General features: G+C 34.6%; 6 protein-coding genes across 9 annotated transcripts; 3 read left to right on the top strand and 3 right to left on the bottom strand.

The window, feature by feature from the left end:
* Positions 1-990: 990 nt before the first annotated feature.
* LOC143199440 (V-type proton ATPase subunit S1) lies at positions 991-4,255 on the bottom strand. The gene is made up of 6 exons (XM_076409262.1): positions 4,171-4,255; positions 2,615-2,921; positions 2,414-2,560; positions 1,652-1,871; positions 1,315-1,598; positions 991-1,233 (listed from the first exon to the last, which is right to left on the bottom strand). The coding sequence occupies exons 2-6, from the start codon at positions 2,895-2,897 to the stop codon at positions 1,130-1,132; spliced, it is 1,038 nt and encodes a 345-aa protein (XP_076265377.1). The 5' UTR covers positions 2,898-2,921; positions 4,171-4,255; the 3' UTR covers positions 991-1,129.
* Positions 2,449-3,822, top strand: LOC143199444 (dynein axonemal light chain 4). 2 transcript variants are annotated; one of them, XM_076409267.1, is made up of 4 exons: positions 2,449-2,571; positions 3,262-3,341; positions 3,398-3,481; positions 3,537-3,822. In XM_076409267.1, exons 2-4 carry the CDS (start codon positions 3,270-3,272, stop codon positions 3,696-3,698), a joined length of 318 nt encoding a protein of 105 aa, XP_076265382.1. In that variant the 5' UTR covers positions 2,449-2,571; positions 3,262-3,269; the 3' UTR covers positions 3,699-3,822. The 2 variants fall into 2 exon arrangements, with proteins under 2 accessions (XP_076265382.1, XP_076265381.1); XM_076409266.1 differs by lacking the exon at positions 2,449-2,571 and having other exon boundaries at positions 3,127-3,341.
* Positions 4,256-5,101: 846 nt separating the features above from the next.
* Git (ARF GTPase-activating protein GIT1) lies at positions 5,102-11,533 on the bottom strand. 2 transcript variants are annotated; one of them, XM_076409252.1, is made up of 13 exons: positions 11,357-11,533; positions 11,164-11,297; positions 11,004-11,113; positions 10,732-10,921; positions 10,548-10,678; positions 10,319-10,493; positions 10,197-10,269; positions 9,625-9,813; positions 9,465-9,571; positions 9,156-9,404; positions 8,946-9,101; positions 8,675-8,890; positions 5,102-6,018 (listed from the first exon to the last, which is right to left on the bottom strand). In XM_076409252.1, exons 1-13 carry the CDS (start codon positions 11,412-11,414, stop codon positions 5,821-5,823), a joined length of 1,986 nt encoding a protein of 661 aa, XP_076265367.1. In that variant the 5' UTR covers positions 11,415-11,533; the 3' UTR covers positions 5,102-5,820. The 2 variants fall into 2 exon arrangements, with proteins under 2 accessions (XP_076265367.1, XP_076265368.1); XM_076409253.1 differs by having other exon boundaries at positions 9,640-9,813; positions 11,357-11,528.
* A 56-nt stretch (positions 11,534-11,589) lies between these two features.
* Mul1 (Mitochondrial E3 ubiquitin protein ligase 1) lies at positions 11,590-12,960 on the top strand. Its single transcript, XM_076409263.1, has 4 exons — positions 11,590-11,853; positions 11,915-12,230; positions 12,279-12,760; positions 12,811-12,960. The coding sequence occupies exons 1-4, from the start codon at positions 11,749-11,751 to the stop codon at positions 12,928-12,930; spliced, it is 1,023 nt and encodes a 340-aa protein (XP_076265378.1). The 5' UTR covers positions 11,590-11,748; the 3' UTR covers positions 12,931-12,960.
* Ctu1 (Cytosolic thiouridylase subunit 1) lies at positions 12,952-14,394 on the bottom strand. Its single transcript, XM_076409261.1, has 5 exons — positions 14,242-14,394; positions 13,833-14,183; positions 13,594-13,782; positions 13,331-13,535; positions 12,952-13,279 (listed from the first exon to the last, which is right to left on the bottom strand). The coding sequence occupies exons 1-5, from the start codon at positions 14,284-14,286 to the stop codon at positions 12,996-12,998; spliced, it is 1,074 nt and encodes a 357-aa protein (XP_076265376.1). The 5' UTR covers positions 14,287-14,394; the 3' UTR covers positions 12,952-12,995.
* Positions 14,395-14,691: 297 nt separating this feature from the next.
* On the top strand, positions 14,692-17,984 carry LOC143199421 (uncharacterized). 2 transcript variants are annotated; one of them, XM_076409226.1, is made up of 3 exons: positions 14,705-14,827; positions 15,324-15,479; positions 16,060-17,984. In XM_076409226.1, exons 2-3 carry the CDS (start codon positions 15,452-15,454, stop codon positions 17,373-17,375), a joined length of 1,344 nt encoding a protein of 447 aa, XP_076265341.1. In that variant the 5' UTR covers positions 14,705-14,827; positions 15,324-15,451; the 3' UTR covers positions 17,376-17,984. The 2 variants fall into 2 exon arrangements, with proteins under 2 accessions (XP_076265342.1, XP_076265341.1); XM_076409227.1 differs by lacking the exon at positions 15,324-15,479 and having other exon boundaries at positions 14,692-14,827.
* Positions 17,985-18,098: the final 114 nt, after the last annotated feature.

Here is an 18,098-nt window from a genome sequence, read left to right as displayed (position 1 = left end):
ATATGACAATATTTTAAAACCTATAACTGTATTATTTTACAAAAAGTCACATAATATGACAATTCTATCTAAATATCAACTAAAAAACCTTCGAGTTTTACTGTCATTGTCACTGTCACTTTTCATTTAACCTTATTAATTTAATACTTACGATTAATCAAAAGAAATTACCTGTCACTGTCAGTGTCACTATATGGAAAGCAATTAAATACGTAAAATTGAAGTAGTGGCTATTTCTGGAGAATCTCAACCAACTTCGGCGGTTTCCGCCTGATTATGCGACGTTGCCATTTACTAGCAATCGAGAGGTTAAATATAACGTACTACATCAGCCATTTTGGATTTGGCCATGGCATTGGTAGGAGCTTTGTTTTATAAGGTTAACAATTGTTTATAGTTTATTTGTTCTATATAGTACTGTTCATATTTTGATTATAAATGGTAGGCAGTGATGGAGAAATCATCGCTTTTTTGAATATTATCAAAAAAGCTTTTACAACACTTTTAATATAAACAGACGTATGAGAACAACTAGGTTAACTTGTGAATTTAAGATATTTTATTCTATTTATATTATATTCTTCATATATGCATATACTTTTCAACAAATGGCAACGTTGCAAACTTAAACCCTTGTGCGTAGGGGGGTATTCTCCAGAACTAGACTCTTGCTAGAATGAAACATTATAAACTGTTTAAACATATAATTTATTAGATCTGAAGCAAATATTTACATATCCCAGGAAAGATAAGGGTGTATATATAATTTGAAAAATATTAACATTTCCTTAATATCTTAGCAAAACGTCGAACGTAACGTAAATGGCAAAGAAAAATTTCCTATAATACATTTGTCAATGATTATTTCGTAATTAAAAGTACAAACGGAGAATTGGATTAATATTACGGATTATTTTTATTCGCCAATTCCTTGCTCAATGATATGATAGGTTTTATTAAATAAGTAGTTAATTAAGACGGCAATAAGAAGTTACATATTTTGACACTAGGAATATAACGTGAAACTTGACCTTATAGAGATATGTTGCCTAATGTCACATTCAAGAATCATAAGAATAGGGATTTATGTGTGTTTGTTTTAACTTTCCGCGCTCGGCACGCCCGATCCTTAGTCCATCACAGTGATTGCCAAGTTTTTGGTTTTATGATTATCGAACTTGTCCATTGTTTTGATGTCCATGATTGCCGCAAGAGCTACTATGAATCCAACGCCTAAAAATATAAATACACTTGTTGACATATGTCAATGTCACTGTCATCAACACTTTCTACACTTGTCACAGACAAACTAACCTAAAATAGTGGTTACAAAAAGTCCAGACCAAATGGGAGCGGTAATGAACGGTATGCAATCATTGACATCTCCGAATTTTACGTTCTTGGCGTCGATCTGCACTTGCAGATCGTATATCGTCAATTTGGTGCCGCTTTTCTCGTCGGAGAATACGGAAAACCCATTACAGTGATAGGAAAACCGCGCCGATGCCATTATGTTCTCTTCCGTGATCAGGTCGTAGTTGGCGTCGTCTGATTCGTTATTGTTCATTATCGCTTCCACTTTCACCGTTTGCAAATACCTAAAATTATGCTCGTTTAATTTGTATCCTGTCAACGTTGACAGATGCCGTACCAATATCCACTTAGCCACGCTATGCCGAATCTTAGTGTCACTTTTTCTTTTCCTTCCAGCGGAATGGGTATGTTGAACCGTTTATCTACCGTTATTAAACTGTTGTCAGTGTTGCCTAAATACATCGTAGTATTATTTATTTCCAGTTTCAATGGTTTGGAAGAATAGAGCAAAGCATACTGATTATCTTTTTTGTTTTGTCCTATGTAGATAACGGCACCTGTAACAAAAAATTGAATATAATTCAAAATTATTGTCAGTTGTCAAATGTCAAATTTTTGACATATACATAACAATATGCAAAATATAACGATCTTATGCATAACTTAATAATGCGGAACTTGCGAATCTGCACCACTTATCAAATATTTTTGACATATGTCATATAAAATGTAGTAAAAATTAATAATGTAAGAGTATTGATTAATGTTTTCATTTGTCCTGTATAGACGACACCTTTAAGAGAAACTTGACTAAAAATTGCTGTCAATTGTCAAATATATGACAATATATGAAATATAATGACCTTACAAATAATTTTTTAAATTTCTATTAACAAAAAAAAAAACTTTAACTGCCTGCTGTCAGTTGTCAAATATTTTTGACATATATCCAATAAAATGCAGGACCCCGTAATTAATTATGCAATTTAAACAGAAAATATATTATAATATGCGCATAAGATACCCTTAAATTAAAAAAAAATAGTCACAAAATATTTTAAGTTAAACTAGTTTTTTGAAGAGTATAATAAAAAAGTACCAGTATTCGATTCTTCTATCGCTCGTTTCTTTCTAGGATACGTTATGTCAAGAACACATAAAAAGTTGGTGGAATTATTCAGTTTTCCTGTGGTTTTTTGTATTTTGTTCGTGTCGATGCCATTACAATCATCAGCGAGAAGAATTTCTACAAAAATCGTAAGTAGGATCATCTGGGATCAAATCTCACTAACCTGCTTACCTACTGCGTTGGCAGTCGCGACATTTCCATTCGGATTATAACTGGAGTAAAACCCGTTCATAACTTCTTGCAAGTTCTTCGGAACAACCGCATTTCGATCTTTCAGCGATACCTTAAATAGATACACCTTCTCAATGTCCAAATTTCTCACTAACGCGTCCAAATTTTCATCATCGAACGGTACCAGGGGCGATATTTCCACCTTCTTGGTGCTCCATAGAAGAACAGCCGCGTTTATTATGTAAATATTTAGAAAAAACGGTATTAAATGTGATACATGCATTTTCGTCGCACCTCCCCTATTCACCTGTGGAACAATGTAAGGGCTGAGAGAAAATCAATATTTGTTTTTGACGTATGTAAATATTTCAAATTACAAAATATAGAATCAACATTTAATAGATAATATCTAATTTTATTATAGTGTAACATTTAAAGTCACATATTCCTTTTTACAGTACATAATTATTATTTTATTTTTGTGTTTTCGCCAAATATTTTATAAGAAGAAGAAGTCAAGACACTGATTTGTTTTTGTGGTATTGGCAGCATTTTGTTTGACAATTTTAAAAATTGAATTTTGAGCGCCATTCTCTGTTTTACATTTAAATTTAATTTAAAAAAAAAACATCGTTGATATCCGAAAGATTGGAATATGGCCGATGGGGAGGCGAAAGAGCAGAAAGAGGAACCGAAAAAGATCGTACACACCTACCCCCTGATAAGGGTGAGTCACGAAATATATTGATCTAACAATGTTCTATATGGGGGCTTCGCTTCTAGCATTCCGATATGACCGAAGAGATTAAGACCGAATCGATGGAATTAGTGGTGACTGCGTGCGAGAAATTCTCGGCGAATAACGAGGTAACAATTGTTGTTTTGCGATAGTTAATATTTTGAATATAGACGAGTTTTAAAGGCAGCTGCGAAGATGATAAAGGAGGAAATGGACAAGAAGTTCGGACCGCCTTTCCACGTAGTCGTTGGAGAGGATTTCGGTTTTGAGATATCGTACGAATGCAGTAATTTATTGTACATGTTTTTCGGGGGGAACTTGGCTATATGCATATGGAAGTGTTGAGGGTTTATGTTAAGCAACAAACAGGTGATACCAAAAAATATTTTCTAATATATAATTAATTATATATTTTTACCTAAACACTATATTGTAATATATTAAACGTATTAAAAATAAATTATTTTACATTTCTAAATAATATTTAATAAATTTGATTTAATATAAATATAGAAAAACAACTGATATCAATACTATACTTATAGCGGATATATAAAAATAGGACTCAATTGTTTCCAAGATAATTGAATTAAATTAATGATAATAAACCAGAAATTTTCTTGCCTGGGTTTACACCTGGTCTTTTTTCCAACCCGGCATGACATTAATTAAAATAGGTTTACGAAAAAACGTAAACATCTGTTTCTTTCAATTTTCACTTAAAACAAAATCTTGCTATTAAGAGTTATACCATATTATTAAAATAAAATTATGAAAAAACAAAACTTAATTAACGTAATTTAAATTTAATACATACATATATGTCTTGTTATAAGCGTAGACACAAACTCCTCATCAATATTTTTTACTTTTTTAGATGTAAGCTTTTATATCCTATATTTATGATAAGTAGTGACTATAGTAAGCGAATTTTTTAACGCACTGCCAATGCAGCAAAAATATATGCATATTATCTTAAAATAACATAATAGTTTTGTATGTCCGGGATATCTTGATATTCGGTTTTATATAATCGACTTAGCCATTTATTTGGCGTAAATCAGCTTTAACATAGTTTCTAAAAAATAATAAATGTCTCATCTATAGATACTTTCAATTAAGTTAGGACTATGTCGAAAATAATACTCAAATTTTAATAAAAGCAAAAATATACGGTGACAAAATAACTAATACTTGAAGGTTATGTAGTTGACATATGTCAAATTTTAGGACATGATGTAAGACATTAATTTGTACATATTTTATCTTCAAGATTGTGATCTAAAATGTTTTTACAGATCTAACACGTTCTGCTTTTTGTAAATCTATGAGGTGATAAAATCCAAACCGATTTTTTTTCAAACGTAAATATACCAGTAATGTTAATCTCATTTCTAATCCTTTTATCTTTCCATATGTTATTTGATTGCCTATTTCATCATATTCAATATGTTTTCGGGTCCAAGTGCAGTTAAAGTAGGCCCAGTTCAAATGTTTTACACCACTTGATAAACAGCTAGTGCTGATATCAATGTTTTACCATACTCTCAGGCCTTTTTTGAAGTCGTAATAATGTGACAATTTTTCTTATAAAATAGGTCATTTTTCAAACATTGCTTAGGAACTCCATTTAGCAGAGACAGTTGGAAAATGCGTCATAATATATAATTAGTTTTGCAGGTAGATAAAAGAGACATCTTGAATTATCCCTACATTTTCACTTAAATCTACGAATAAAACACAACAACAAAACTTAATATATATATTTTATTATCTTAATAATTTTATAGCATATAAAATATGGGTTGTAAATAGTCAGTCAAATTACAAATAAACAAATACTATAATATTAACATTTTGTACATTTCATAATAAAATTTTTTTCATAATAAAAACAGTGATTCATTGTTTTCCCTCAAAGATAGGAAAGACAAAACCTGTTCTAACGAATAAAGGCGAAAAAGTTTAGGTCCTTGAGGTCGTTGCTATACGACAAAACAGTTTTTGATTGCACATACGTTTCGATTCATGGCAAGTGTTACTCGAATATCAGTCCGAACGAGTCATGAGTGTTGGGGAGGGGGAAGGGGATTAGTCTTTTTGGCGTGCTTTTTGTTTAGTGAACGTCTCGAGATCTATCGATTGTAATCATGCTTTCGCTAACCCTACGGCGGTGGAGTAAGAAGCTTCGTTAGTAGACGGTGCAAGAACGAATGCCGGAACAATATTTACCAGGACTACTACGTCACCAAAGCAGAAACCGTTCGCTTAACTTTGGTACAAATGAACTACTCTCGTGTAATCCTGTTTATTTAAAAACGAAAAATTGGAATTGGCTTATTAAAACTTAACATTTTAATATAAATTAACAATAATAATAATTAAAAAAACGTAAAATTGGTAGTTGAAGTAGGTAAGATATACCAAAAAAAGTTTTTCCGAAACCAAATGACTGTCGGTACCGTTATCACTGGCTTATCGAATATTTTGTGACGATATCTTTAGTACATTTGGCAAGATTGAAGGCGATGTCTCGAATATTGCCGAAGTGATTTTCCAGGCTCTTGCTGTCGTTGATCATCTTTGAATTTCGCAACAGCTGGCACTCCGGTTGGAGTTTGTTGACCAAATCGATCATCAATTTAATTTTTTCAGTATCAGTTTCCTGCAATAAAAATAAGGGTATTATTTTATCAAATTTCTACAGTTTTATCCGCCATTATTAGCGCTTTCTTATTGTTAACACATGCTAGAACGCCCCAGGCGACAAAAAAAATCGAATAGAAGATATATTGGACATAATCTCAACTTACATGCTTAAAGAACTGACAGACAACCTAAATGGAAAGACCGAAACTAAGGTCAATTGAACAAAAACGGAGCGAGTGATTTAAAAAATTGTGAAATAACGTGTAAGCTATAACAACCGTCTTCCTGGTGACGAATAGGGACCCTATAGTCCTTATATTGTAGCGTTCGGCCCTACATGCCAGCTGAAGAACAACCTACTGGGTCACCCACAGTCCGTTCTCAACTAGGGATGTCGGCCGTGGAGAAAAATATCAGTATATCGGAGAAAAAATAATGAAACTTTTAAGAAAAGATAAAAATATTGATTATCGGCCCAAAAAATATGGATATACTGTAAATAAAAAGTAGCAATAGACCTTTAAAGGAGTAATAAGCCTTTAAAATGAAGTACTAAAATACACTGAACATTTAAAATTAAGCAGCAATTTTAAAGGTTTATTAAAACAAATTTTTTTTTAACACGTTTATAAACAATTTTAATTTTTTTGAAAAAACTATCGACTTACTACCTCCGCCCAGTTATTGATCACGTCTATATCTGAACTGTTATTGTTCCCTTGTAGATCTCTAAATTGGTAAGACCCTACCGCCCCGCAGTACAGGTTTCTGGCCCTTGTTCTTTCGTCCCTCGTGCATTCGACCATTATGTGCTTAGTGTCCTCTACACCATTACCACATTCGCACAGACCTTCGCTCCCCCTTAATTTAAATCTGCTGATGTATGCAGCCATGTTTCCGTGTCCTATTATTAGTTGTATCGCCTTCCTGCTTAAGCTCAATATCTCGCGTCCCACCTTCTCACAAAAGTCATGGGGAGTTCTGCCATCGCTTGAATTGTTTGATGCCACCCGTCATTCGTTGATTGTTTCGCTTTTTTTCGCATTTGATCTGTCCCTTACCTATCCATCCCTGGTTATCCATATCTACTATTGCCTTTCTTGTTGCCTCCTTTGCCAATCTGTCTATTTTTATCATTTCTGGTGTGGACAAGCCCCTTGTCCATTGCATGTTTATATTAATAGAAATTTTACTCAGCTCTTTCAATGTCATCCTGAGTTTGTCTATGTATATATTCTTCCTTTGCGAATCGTGTTCGGCCCACCATCGCGTTATCTTGCTGTCAGTTCTAATAATGTGTTTGTCAACTATTTTATTTTTGGTAATAATGTTCACCGCTAGAGTCAAGGCAACGAATTCCGCCACCCCCGCGTTAAGACTGTCATTTAGCTTAATGCAAGATGCTATTTCCTGTCCATTCTTTGATTTTTCCAACATGCCCCCCACATCTACTTCACCCAAGCCAGCACTAGTGTCCACCCATATTGTTGTGTCTGATTTTGCCAGCTCCATGTCTGTCCAGGCAGTCTCCCATGGCCACGGTTCGGATTTTGAATCAACTACTTTGGGGCTCATTTAGTAACCATATCGTTTGCTCCAAGTGGTCTGCACCAGTGCTTTTGGGTGCAACCAACTGCCAACAAACTGGGCATTCCACCGCCAGCTACAATATTTAAGGTTTCGATTGATGTAGTTCTATAAGCACCCGTTATGGCTATTAGGAGCGGTCTCTGCGCACTGGTGAAATCTCTCTTAATTCTTGTCTCGTCTGCCTTGCTTCTCCATATCTCTGCTCCATACAGGGCCGTCGGCTTTATAATCCGTTCGTAGAGGATTTTCAGTAATTGGGATCAGATCTTAGCTATCAGAGTTATACCGGCCAAGAGTTAGTCCTTGGAAATTTAGGCATCTATCTAACAAAAATATCGATATATCGGCAAGAAAAGTATCGGCATTAGAAAGTTAGCTTTTTTCGCATATTTAACCGCCGCAAACTGACATAAAAGTCAGTGAGTAAATTAGTAAAATTGTTAAATATATTTAAAATTCTGAATCTGACATACATGACAAGTTTATCAAATAAGATAGTTATGATACAATTTACTTTTATATCAAGAAAAATAGTGAATACCCAAGAACTAATTAATGTCAGTTTACTGAATCACCAATATCCTTTAGGGCGACTTATTTATTGTCTCTATTGAACCGGCGTTCCGAATACTATTTAGTGAACTACACCAAATAATTCAACAATAAAGATGATGATACCGAAATAGAATTGATGGTGCTGTAAGGCTGCAGGATGGGACCACAGCCTATTGTTGATGGAATTGCTAAAGATAAATTAATCGTTGGTCCGGGGTTTGATACAGATTTTTTTTGTCTTTAATATAACCAGTCACTAATAATACCAAGGCATTGAAGTGACAAAAACAGACACAATCAGCATCTCCTTCAGCCAGAGGTCTCAAGAGGGGTTAACAAAATACCATTGCAATTTATATGATGAATTCTCAAGCTCTCAGCATACTGACTAGAAGCTACATGCCTCGATAATTCTGAAGAAATTGACGGGTAGTACAAAAGCAACAAAGGAAAGAAAGTATTTTGATCGATTTTCCAAAATTTTAACGAAAAAAATTAAGTATGACAACACATTTCGAACAACGTACCTTCGACAGCACCCCTGCCAACTTGTGAATGGTAATCTTGACGTTCTCTCCACAACCCACGCAATCCTCACTTTCTGGCTCCTGGATGCTGATGAACAACTTTTGGATTGACCTGGTAATCTGTTCGGTAATGTGCATGATCGCCTCTCTTTCATACGGCCCGACGTGATTGATATAGCCTGGCGACAGGTTTCGTACGTTCTCGCTCTGTCTAAGCTGTATATATACGTTCGATATTAAGAGATTATTAGGCTAAAGTAAATCAACCGACCTGAGCTTTCATCGCTTGCCAATTAGCCGCCTTTCCAAGCCCCTCCCTGGTCTCAAACATACTAGTTGGTCTTTGGGATTTCTTGTTGTGTCTCATCTCGATCTCGTCCGCCTTACCGTTCAATATCAACGAGGGTGTCGACTCCAAGGCCTGATTCTAAAAAAGAAACGTGAAAAGAGGGGTTCGAGCAAACACCAGATGTAACTTTACTTCTCCTATAAACTCCAGGGAATCGAAACCGCTGTCTCCATTCTGGAACGATACTTTCTGGGACAGGCGAGATTTCAGTTCGGTGTTTTCATTCTGAAGCGTTTTCACGCACTGTCTCAGCTTCGACACCTCCGCTCTGAGATCAGTTATGGTATTGTCTGAATTTTTCAACTGCTTGGTTAAAGCTTCCAGCACTTGGTTCGTTTTGGTGAGTGTATCTACTGAAATAACAGTCTCTTCTTTTGATGGCTGAAATAATTCCACCGCAGCTGTAAAAATTATCAAAAAGACAGTGCACTATTTATTTACCTCGTTTTCTTTCGACATAGGAACTGCATAATCTTCATCGTCTGCCACTGAATCATACAAGGGATCATCATCAATTTCTGATGTTTGTCTCAGATGATTCATACTGCCTAAAACCCGACAAGATAACAAAGCGTCCGTTAATTATACCTATGCGAAATACTTTTGTCCGAATTACCGCTTTGTCTTCTTTGTGTATCAATAAGAATTTCATATACTAAACTTTTCAGTTCTGGGGTAGTAAAACGGGCCAATTTCTGTCGTCCTTGATTCCTTGTAGTGGACAGCGTATTATCCACAGGGAGGAATGGAACATCATTTAATTCCGTTGTATCAGCACAACTCAACCAGACTGAGAAATTATTTTAAAAAAGCTTTTAATTAATACTGTTTTATAAACTATCAAAAAACAATGATCTCAGATAAGCTATCTAAAAATACTTTTAATGTGGCTGCAAGGAAATCACACAATATGAATCAGAAATATAAACAAACAAACCTTTTAATTTCTTTATGGCTTTCATTAATAAAAATTATCTGTTTCCTCTTCAACAATATTATTTAGAATGAATGCAAGTAATACTCACGAAATTCCTTAAATGATAGGCAGCAAAATAAATAAATATTAACTTTAGTGTTATAGATAAAATATAGATTACTACGAAACTTCTATATAATACATCATTTGAAATGATACCTGCCCAGCAACTTTCTAATTAATAATTAACGACTTACTTGATTGTGTTTGTCTCCTATCCACCTCATCATAAACATCCATTACTAATTCTTCAAATACATGGTTTGGCAACTAAAGAATAGCAGTAAGAAATTATGTTTTGAGAAAAAAACATACTGACCTTTTGCAATTTAGCTAGTGACGCGGTATTTGATTTAAAACCCGTGGAAGGTATTAAAAAATGCACTCCATTGCAATGATCAGGTTTTTTTAGAGAAAGGTAGTAACTAAATGAATCTGTAACCTCATATTGGCTTTCTATTAGCCGATTCATCAATTCTTTATTATTTGTTTGTCTAAAATGAAATAGAAACATTGTAATTAGTTACTATAACAAATATCAGTATTACCTGGAGTAATCTACAGGTGTTCTTCTTTGACTATCTGGAAAGGTGGGATCTGCTCCATACACCAAGAGTAGTTCTACTTGCAATTTTTGATCAGAATTAACAGCTACATGTAAAGGAGTAGACCCTTTTTCCTGTAAATGCAGCAGATTTAAAGTATTGTCTTCCGAAAATATTTTGAACCTACATCATGAAAATAATTTGGATCAGCACCCAAGGCTAGCAATCGAAAAGATGTTTCTAAATTTGGCGTGCGTACACTAGCATGTAACTGTTTTCCCAATTCATTTTCAACACTTAATAAACCATCTTCATAATTTTCACGAAAAGCATATAGACATTGTTGATGTTTAGCTTTAATATACTCCTCCTTGACACTACAAAAAGACCAATAACCCGAATACTAAATATTCAACTAGTTAAACTGACATTTAAGCAAAATTGCTATTACTTATTTACCTTAATGAGTCTTTAGGGCCTGGTTTCTTTTTCATAAGCCTGGACCCATTTTCTAATAAGGTGTGTTCCCAAATATTATTTGCTGCATTATTATTAAGAGCAAGTACCATCTAAAATACAACAATGACAGACTTTCATACTTTTATTTAAATTATCTTACATTTAACTGATTTGGGTTCCATGTACTTTTTAATGTGGATTTTGTTTGTGATATGTGCCTTCCTAAGCTACGATGAATACTACAGCACTGAGTACATAACAATAATCCCTTATTAACAGACGCCCAAGTAGCATCTATAATAATCAAGAAATTTAGATATTAAATTCAATTTGTTACTTGAAATGCCTGATACCTGGAGCTCCACAATCTCCGCAAACCTCCACGTTCGGTTTAGATTTAGTTCTGGACATTATAAAAATAACGAAATAACGTGCATAAAAATAAACAAAATATAAAAATTAATTAACACAACCCAAAACAATTACGCCATTTTTTTATTAATACACTTGTCAGTTTTTATTTTGACATTGGCGCAGTATGTCCAACATTAAAACAAATATATGTTTATTACCAACATTAGTTAATATATGTATAGGTCAAGTCAAACCAACCTCACATTTTCAATGATATAACATTTATTAAAAACAAATACTATATACTAAAATTATGCGTTGATATGATTCAAAACAGAGCCGAATTTTAATCAATTTTGTAACGCCAAAGTGTGACTTAACATAAACAATCATGGATTATTTAGTTGAAAGCATAATATTAGGTGTCGATTCAATTATTCTAATATCGTGTATAAAGAAATATTTCGAAAAGAAGAAAACTATGGCCATGATAGCTGTACGTATTTTGATTATGTATATTTCTATATGTTAGTATGCAGGTTTAATGTTTTATTTAGTCTGCTCCTGTTTTGCCAATTGATTCAAATCTACAAAAAGTAGTTTGGTCTCATTCCGATAAGAAGCTACCTTTTGTTGTACTGAAAGGAAATGTAAAGGCTTTGGGTAATCCTATAATAAGTAACAATAATCCTAATGTCTCTGGTGTATTGCAAACTCTGAGAATCAAAGAACATGTTGTTCAAAGGAATTCAACAGGTTTTTGGGCAGATTCTGAGAGAACTATTCAGGAAGTACATAATGTTATGCCATTTGCCTTGGAATCTAAGGGAGTTATTGTTGAGGTCACAGATCCATTACTTGCTGAATATTTGGGTATGACATGTATTATTCTAAAGCAATAAAGCCATCACTCCTTTTTAGATATGGAGGTTATATCAGATACATTTCATCCTTCAGTTCCAAGTGTGATGGATCATATATGGGGATTTTTTGCTGGGGTTAGACAAAGAGGCATACAGTCAACAGAAAAAATGCTAAGACAAGGCACTGTGTTGACTGGTATTGGAGAATTAGTATCAGATGAGGAAAAATCTTTAAAACTGCAACCTCCTACTGATGGTTTTTATTATCTCACAACTATGCCAATTTCATCATTAATGAAAAAACTTGAGAATTCTAAAAATAACTTGGCATTGTTATGTTTCCTCTGCAGTGCTGTTGGAACAGTTTTGTGTGCATTATTATTAAGGAAATACATGAAACGCAAGAAAGAATTAAAAGAAGAAGAAGAGAGACGCAACAGATCTGATGAAAACAGAAAATCCAGAAGGCGTCTAATAAGAGACCTTAAGGATTTGTCAGAAAATCAACTCTGTGTAGTTTGTAAAAGTAATCCAATAGAGGTATGTTTTATTTATTATGTTATTCGATCATTATAATTCCCAAATTTTAGGTGATTCTCTTACCTTGTGGGCATGTATGTATATGTGAAGATTGTGCTGAAGATATTACAGAAAATTGTCCCATATGTAGAACCAATATTGAACTAAAATCTGCAGCGTATGTACCATAATCTTGCAATAAAGAATGTTGATTTATTTAATTATTAATATTTATTTATATAGCATATTGTTATATTCATCTAACACAGGATGATAAAGATTTACACACACAAGATTTCTTTTCATTTTCTTTACAGCAGCTTTCTTCAGTTCTTGAACATTTTTTGCTGTTTTCTTCATTTATTTTCAATATACGTTTCACCCTACTTGATTTTCCTACTCCTAGCCTGGGGAGGCCTTTATTAAGGCCTTCAAGTAAAATGCAGGCTTTACAAATTTCTTGAGACGATACATAATTGCACCTGGTGCACTTTGTCAGTTTAGGTATTTTTGCAGTCTCATTTACCCTGATATTTTCACCTAGGAGCAGATCGTGATGAATGTAAATAAAAATTAATTATTAGAACTAACCTGACTGAATTATATTCATTATAATTGCTGGGTCTATCTTTTCTAAATCCTTTAATAGAACTCTAGCATGACCCCTATATGCATTTGGGGCAAAAACACATTCTGTAGAGAAATATACCAGCTTCCTGAAATAAGCATACATAACTATTTCCTTTTCAAAGGTGTACTTTAGAGGTTTAACTCTTGGTATCCCATCACCACTGTCCTAAAATTCCACAGCTTAAGCGTTGTTCCAACTAAAATACATCGGTAAAATCACTTACTGTAATTATGGATGTGCACCGATTTAACCTGGACAGATCACCCCTCAAAATGTTCATTAAAACTGTTTCTGCAATATCATCAGCATTATGTCCTGTAGCCAAGTAATCCACATTCAACAAGTAAGCCCCTCTATCTAACGCTTGCCGTCTAAAAACCCCACAAAAAGTACAATTGTTTTTTCTTCCAATCTAAAACATATTAGTTTTATCTAAATCAAAGTAACATTGAGTTACCGTACCTCTGCCACAATTTCATCCATGGTCCAACCATAAAGGTCTTTATATGACATTATTTTTAAAGGCATGTCATAATCATCCCTATTTTTTTTGACTGTATCTAAACTATCGTCTCGATAGCCTGTTATTCCTTCATCAATTGATAAAAGCACCAGTTTTAACTGATAGTCATATTTTTCATTTAACAATTTTAAAACATATGCTAACACAGTTGAATCCTTTCCGCCTGAAGCTGCTATTGCTACCGTAGCACCTGGACGAAAAAGCTTCGCGCGTTGAATAGTGAAGTGAATTTCATTTTCAAATGCTTCAAAAAAGCATTCTTTACATAAGGCATCACCAGTTTTTGGTCTCTATTAATCAAAATTAATATAATACTTGATAACATGTTGTGTCTTACTTAATACTAACTTTTAATATGGCATTTTTACCACATTGAGTTGAACAACGAGGCATTTTGAATAATATAAATACGAAAATAAGGAAAAAGCTAAACAACTATCATAGGTTAGAATTATTATCATTGTTCTCTAAAAACCTGAACATTGGCCACAAAATATTGAAATCTCCCTGATAAGTAGGGATGCAAAAAAAATATCGATATAATGATACATCGATAATTTCGGAAAAAAATATATTTTTGGCCGGAATATCGATATTTAATCGTTAACGTTGGTATTTAGTTTTAAAGGTTTATCAAAAATATAGGCTAATAATTGTCTATTTTTATTTTTTCTTAAAAATATCTACAATTTTTTTTTAAATAAATATTTTTTTTTTCGGTTGCCAACCTCCCTACTGAAAAGGGTGTCTATTTTGTGACTTTGACTAACGCCAAGCTTGATTACAGCAAACAAAGAAGAAATGTCAAAGGCTTTTAATAGATTACCCTTATCATATCCTTATATACCGCCATATTGGTAATTGTTGATGTTTTGTGTGTATGTGTGTGGGTTTAGTTTTACCGGTTTTTATTTTAATTTGAGTTGATGCTGAGGTATGTAATATTTATTTCATTTTTATATAAACGTATCATATTCTTTGAGTAATATTTTTTAAACGTTTACTGTTTGAATATAAGTATCTTACCAATTTGTGCAATAGCGTCTCTATTATCGTCTTTTGAATACGCAAGCTATTGTTTTAGTTTAGGTACATCTTATAATGTAATGAAATAGCTGTGAACTGATTATTTCCAGCAAATTTTTGTTAAATGCCATTTAACTATAATGCAGCGGTAAACGTTAAATATCTATTTATGTTACATTAAATAAGATTAATAATTTTATTGGGAAATAATATGTGACAAATTTTTGATTACAATTTTCTGGATATACTAGGATTTTTGTTATAACTTGTTTTATATTTTATATCAACTTTGCCGGGATTTGTAATTTGTTAATGGGATAGATGTTATTTGTACCAGTTTGATTTTTTTGATTTCTTTGTTTTTATCGATATTGGTATAATTACACTTTCTCATGCCTCTGTAGGTATCCAACCTTAAATGAGTTTATTTTAGTACTGAGTGTTGCACAGGGCGGGGATATATCTAAACATAGCTCCACGTTCCGAGATCTAGTAGTTCGTGGACTTCCAGTTTTATTTTTATTTAAAAAAAATGGTATTCAAGAGGAACTCCAATAAAAGTAATTTGTTTGTTCATTGAAGTATTTGTGCATTTACGTTAACGATTTGTGTCGATTACATTAACATAGTTTTGTTTACATTATAGTAAAATGGGAATGGATGTGTGAAATATTCCAGTGTTAAATGAAAATCATAGGACTAGTAGCAATTAGTACACGTTTGTTATGCTTTGGTGCACTTGGGTTCGTGTGGTACAGCGGCATGTGATTTATTTATTTGGGTTGGGTTTCTGGTTACATTGTTTGTTTTGTGGAAGGGTTTCTGTTTATTTAATACGCTTTAATGGCCTCTTTAAGAGCATCGCCGCCATTAATGAGGTTCTAAAACTCACGATGTCATAAAAATATGACGATATACGGGATCTTCTGCATATTTTAGCTGTGCTTATTTGTGCAATTTGTTTATTTAACTTGTTTGAATACGTGATTGTTTTTTTGACTGTTGATTTTATATAATTTGCAATAATATGATATAAATTATTGTACTGGACCGGGTCATTAACGTTTCTGTCCAGTTTAAAAATTAAATATCTGTAGTTAGATAACTTTTTATGCATTGAATGTGTTTTAATTTTTCCAGAGACCAAAGCTATGGAGGGTGAAATTCAATCGAAGCCGCCTCAAGAGAACGGCGCCAAAGTGGAGGAGAAAGCCGAAGAGGTGAAGGCGCTCGAGAAGGAAGATATCAAAACTGCGAAAACTAAAACTCCGCCGGCAACTAGGAGTCGATCGCGTACCCCCCAGATTGCGAAGGACGACGAGCCCAAGTCAAAGAAGGAGGAGAAGAAGCCAAACATGAAGAAGATCGAGGAGGAGACGTCCAATCACAGCCACAGCGAGCGGAAGTCCAGGCGGTCGGACAAACAGGAAAAGAAGGAGAAGGAAACCAAGGAGATGGTGGTTTTGGTGGAAACCGATAAACAAGCTGATGAAGGCGCCAAGAGCAACGAGAGTCCGGAGGTGGTCGAAGCCGTGGAGGCCAAGGAGGCTAAGAGAACCTCGCCGAGGAAGCGCGACAAGCCGGAAGAGGCGAAAAACAAACAGCCGGAGAGTGAGACCGTCGAGGCCGAGGTCGAGGCGACGACGCCGTGTAAAAACGAGGCGGCTCCGAGAGCGGACGGTGAAGATATGGAGCCCCTGGTTCTAGCGACAGACGAGCCCGATCCAGAGTTGCAGTTCGACGAAGCGTCCGATCCGGAATCGGGCGGCGGGTCGCCGGTCTTGGTGAGGTGCAAGACGCGTAGATCGCATACGAGGAACATACCTACCCCGAAAACTCCGAAACCGGCCGATTCGGATCCTGACAAGTGCTCTAAGCCACAGATCGAGCACGCCGATGGGGAATCCACCAGAACCGAGAATTTGAACGACACGAACGATTCCCTGGGAATAGGGGACATCTCGACCAGGGTAGAGGTGGGCAGCGACGTCACCAGGCTCAATTACATCCTAGACAACGAGTCGGTCGTCGGCGACGATCAAGAGTACCTGGATAGCATACGAGAAAAGTCCCTGCGAGATACTCTCCGCGGCTTATCCCCCAGGAGACCCATCCGGTCTTCGGGCGCCGATTCCTACAGAGTCCGAGCGTTGAGAAACAATCAATCCAAGTCGAGATTCTCGACGAACAACTCTGATGACAGATCGGTTTATTTGACAGCCACAAAGAGGAAGAGGAGCATTTCACCAGACCACGCGAAGAGGTTCAAGTCCGGCGAGTTACCCACCAGCGGCTTTTTATCGAGTACCTTCAGGGGGTGGTTCCTGGCCGAGCCCACCTCCAGTACGCCCAAACTTACAGCCTACAAGGACGAAAGCAAGGACATACACGAAGAGATTAAGGATCCCGATGGAGACAATTCAAACAAAAAGGGTGCTGGTTGTTCGGTGATGTAATTTGTTTCATGTTTCGAGTAAATTTCCCCTGGAAGGATGAAAAATGATCCGAGTACAAATAGGACAACCACCGCGAGCCATTGGAGAGTTCAAATTTATTTTTAACACTTGACAAATGTAATTTTTGTATCTGTGTATATAAAAGAAAGATAAACTTTATGCGACTAGCCCAGCGTTGGCTTATGTTAACATCAGTGCAAATTACTTTGATCAATTTTTATCCAGCAATTAAAAAAATACCAAAAAACATAGAGAAAAATTGAACATTTTTTATAAAAATGTTAATAGTATTTTTTAGAATTTGAAATTAAGGATATATTATAGAAAAATATATATATATAGTTTTTTGTATTGTGTAATCATTTTGGAGACACCATTTTTATCATCATCATTATTACTGATTCTTTTTTGTTTTTGGTTGATATACCACACCCTATATCTTTAATGATTGTGACACAGTCATAATCAACACTGATGTTTAGATTTATTTCATATAGTTCATATATTTTTCTTGTCTTTGGATATTATACCAAAATTTGTACTCCGTAAAAAGTCTTTGAAATAAATTGTACTATGTATTTTTATTTCCATTAAACTTTTTTTACTACTCTCCGGAGTTTTATTTTCCTGGTAAGATGTAAAAAATTACATTATACTATTAATTTTATTGTTGAGTAATTGAAATGCCTTAGGTTGTTTAATATATTATATTACCTAATCCAC

The sequence above is a fragment of the Rhynchophorus ferrugineus genome, unplaced genomic scaffold, assembly GCF_030347505.1.
Source record: "Rhynchophorus ferrugineus isolate W39M unplaced genomic scaffold, kcgeb_rfMv2 rfM7, whole genome shotgun sequence".
In the NCBI taxonomy this organism is placed as follows: Eukaryota; Metazoa; Arthropoda; class Insecta; order Coleoptera; family Curculionidae; genus Rhynchophorus; species Rhynchophorus ferrugineus.
This window is presented reverse-complemented; position numbering and strand designations above follow the sequence as displayed.